Below are 2,500 nucleotides of genomic sequence, written 5' to 3'. Positions count from 1 at the left end.
GCACTACTATTATGTTTACTTTAACTTTTGAATGAAGTACCCTACCGTACCGACTGTAAATATGGAGTATTACAATCACTCACTGCTAATTGATGTTCTTCATTGAAGCAGGTAATATGGAGAATGGAGATCGAGATAACGCTTAGAACAAACCAACAAGACCTCAATGCGACTGACTAACGATATCTTGTCCGTGCTCCGACGTAGCGGCCTTCACCGCGTTCCCTTGTGACATCCGGCTTTAGCTTAGGATTAATCCTTGTTCCAATATACCTTTTAAATGGCAAGTGAACAAAGTCATAATCTATGTTATATTTCCTGTTCGTAACTGAATTTCATAAGCACTTAATTTTTACAAATATTTATTAAATTTTTACACCATCAAATACTGTATGGTGAAAGGAAGAATGAGCAGAGGATGGGAGGGATAAGGTTACTTAACACAAAATATGATATTTTTGTTTGTGTAATTTGCACCTGAGATGGGTTTGGCTTTCACCACGGCATTTGAATCAATATTTTTTGTGTTTGAATACAATGGTGGAAATTTAAAAGCTTAATCATTCCGTGTGGAGAAAATGTTTCGATAATAATAATCAATGGAAACTATCTCGAGTCTGTGACAAACCCACCAGCACGTCTACCTCACTGGTAACGGGAAGAGAGCAGCAGTTCTCAACCCACAAGTCGTGTTTGTTGGCAAGGTGTAACTCATTGACATAAGAAGAGTAACGCTTGAGAACCTTCACGGGGAGGATACTATATTACAACAATAAGTAATTGTATTACTGTAATAACAAGAGAAGAACTCGTGCCAAGCCTCTCATCAGCTGATCCACTTGTCAACATGGATCACGGTGAAATGGATCCGGTGAGTAACTATTATCAAAGGTAATGGTGTGATTACTAAAGGTAGAATCGGTTGGAAATACAAAAACTTGACTAGATACGCATACATAGCCAAGGGATCACCACTAAACGGGAAACTGGAGCGAAGAGCGAGGGATGGAGAATTTCTGGAATGTCGACTCCTAAGTAAAAATTACGTAATCTTCACTGTTTCCTTGAAACTTGGCCTTGGCCTTAAGTATGCTCACGTGCGCAGCGGTTCAGCGCGACACACGACACGTTTACTCGAGTTGGGGTTCAATAATTGGTGTTCCGGGACATTTTAGAGCACTCCACCGAAAATGCAATTAGAAAATCTTTCGAAAAATACAGGAGTTCGCAGCCACTAGTAGATTTAGACTGCATTTTTTATCCCTCTGATAAGCAGAATTGTAAACATGTATATTTTTCTCTGTAAATATAATATTACTGCCATCATAGATCGCTTTCTACATACTTAAGATAATCTGATTTGTTCTCGGAACGTAAATGCGCCGCTGATTACTTAATACAAGAAGGATACTATATCACTTACGCAGAGAAAAATTAGTGAGACGAAAGTAATAATGTGATAATACTCAAATACAGTCAGCCACAGGGTGCACTCGCTCCCAATGTGCTTGGCGTTCTCCCATCAACTTAAGTACTCTGATCTGATAATCCATTAGTTGTCAGATTTGTACGAAGGATTTCAGCAGGTCACAGGTTTTAGGCCTAGCTCCACACTCATTCGATCGCTATTGTTTGGTAGGTAACCAACAAAGTTTTCAGCCGTAATCTAATGCCACTGTTGACTGAACCAGCTGCTTTTCATTTATGAGAGCATAAAAAGAATGTCAAACTGTATGTCGGGTGACTTAATTAAGTTTGCTGTAGGACTAGCATAAAATCAAGAAACATTAGGACTGAAGAAAAAAAACACGGGTATATAGAGAGTACACCTGATTACCACCACATGATTACCAATGGAAACCAGCCAGTGAGGAGCATTACCAGCGCAATACGAGCATCGGAATGAGGGAGGTGATGGGTATGCGGAAGCAGAGCGTAACAGATGAAGTCTGGCAGGGGCGCTCTGTCAGTCATAGTCTACAAAACTGACAACCAAAGCTTCCCTCCTGATACATGGAAGAGGTCTTCATGGTCAGGGTCGCCTCTGACGTAACACTCCGGAGCATGCGTGAATCTTAGCTTAATTCTTAGCCTAACTAAATATTTCAGGTCAGTCGTGCTCATGGTCCACGTTCACTATTGCGACAGTGATAATGAAACATATATTATGTATGATTTCAGCTATATATGAATACATTCACACACGCAATAGGCAGACGGGCGTTTCTGTAAACTTGTCAATATTTCCTGCTTAATGTTTCAAGACAACATCCAAAGATCGTGGTAACATTTTTCTTCCAGGTCTCCCTTCTTAATATTTTGTAAAGTGTAAGGTCAAAGATAGATAGACAGATGAATAGACAATGGTAATAGTAGTATTAGTAGTAGTAATCTATAAATACATAGGTGGCATTCGCTTTGCCTTGGCGGAGGTAGTACGCTGGGCGTCGGGTGTTGGGTATCACAGAATTTCCGCGGGTTAACGTAACATTATGTGTTT

General features: G+C 40.0%; 2 protein-coding genes across 6 annotated transcripts in view; one reads left to right on the top strand and one right to left on the bottom strand.

The window, feature by feature from the left end:
* The window catches only part of LOC123505638 (aquaporin-11-like), a 38,404-nt gene that overhangs the window by 2,912 nt on the left and 32,992 nt on the right, over positions 1 to 2,500 (top strand). Inside the window, exon 1 of one of the 2 annotated variants that reach the window (XM_045257222.1) lies at positions 686 to 871. The exons of the other annotated variant lie outside the window; for it this stretch is intronic. Within the exon in view, the coding sequence (XP_045113157.1) occupies positions 848 to 871 (24 nt within the window). The 5' untranslated portion in view covers positions 686 to 847. Of the gene's footprint in view, positions 1 to 685; positions 872 to 2,500 lie in introns of those variants that run through there. 2 annotated transcript variants of the gene reach the window in all.
* The window catches only part of LOC123505640 (aquaporin-11-like), a 29,885-nt gene that overhangs the window by 14,620 nt on the left and 12,765 nt on the right, over positions 1 to 2,500 (bottom strand). Inside the window, exon 1 of one of the 4 annotated variants that reach the window (XM_045257227.1) lies at positions 84 to 236. The exons of 2 other annotated variants lie outside the window; for them this stretch is intronic. The gene's annotated coding sequence lies outside the window, so the exon portion shown is untranslated. Of the gene's footprint in view, positions 237 to 2,500 lie in introns of those variants that run through there. One more of the 4 variants, XM_045257229.1, reaches the window with a different exon arrangement.

Source organism: Portunus trituberculatus, chromosome 18 (genome assembly GCF_017591435.1).
Source record: "Portunus trituberculatus isolate SZX2019 chromosome 18, ASM1759143v1, whole genome shotgun sequence".
Taxonomy (NCBI): domain Eukaryota; kingdom Metazoa; phylum Arthropoda; class Malacostraca; order Decapoda; family Portunidae; genus Portunus; species Portunus trituberculatus.
Note: the sequence above shows the minus strand (reverse complement) of the source record. Positions and strands in the feature narration are given on the sequence as shown.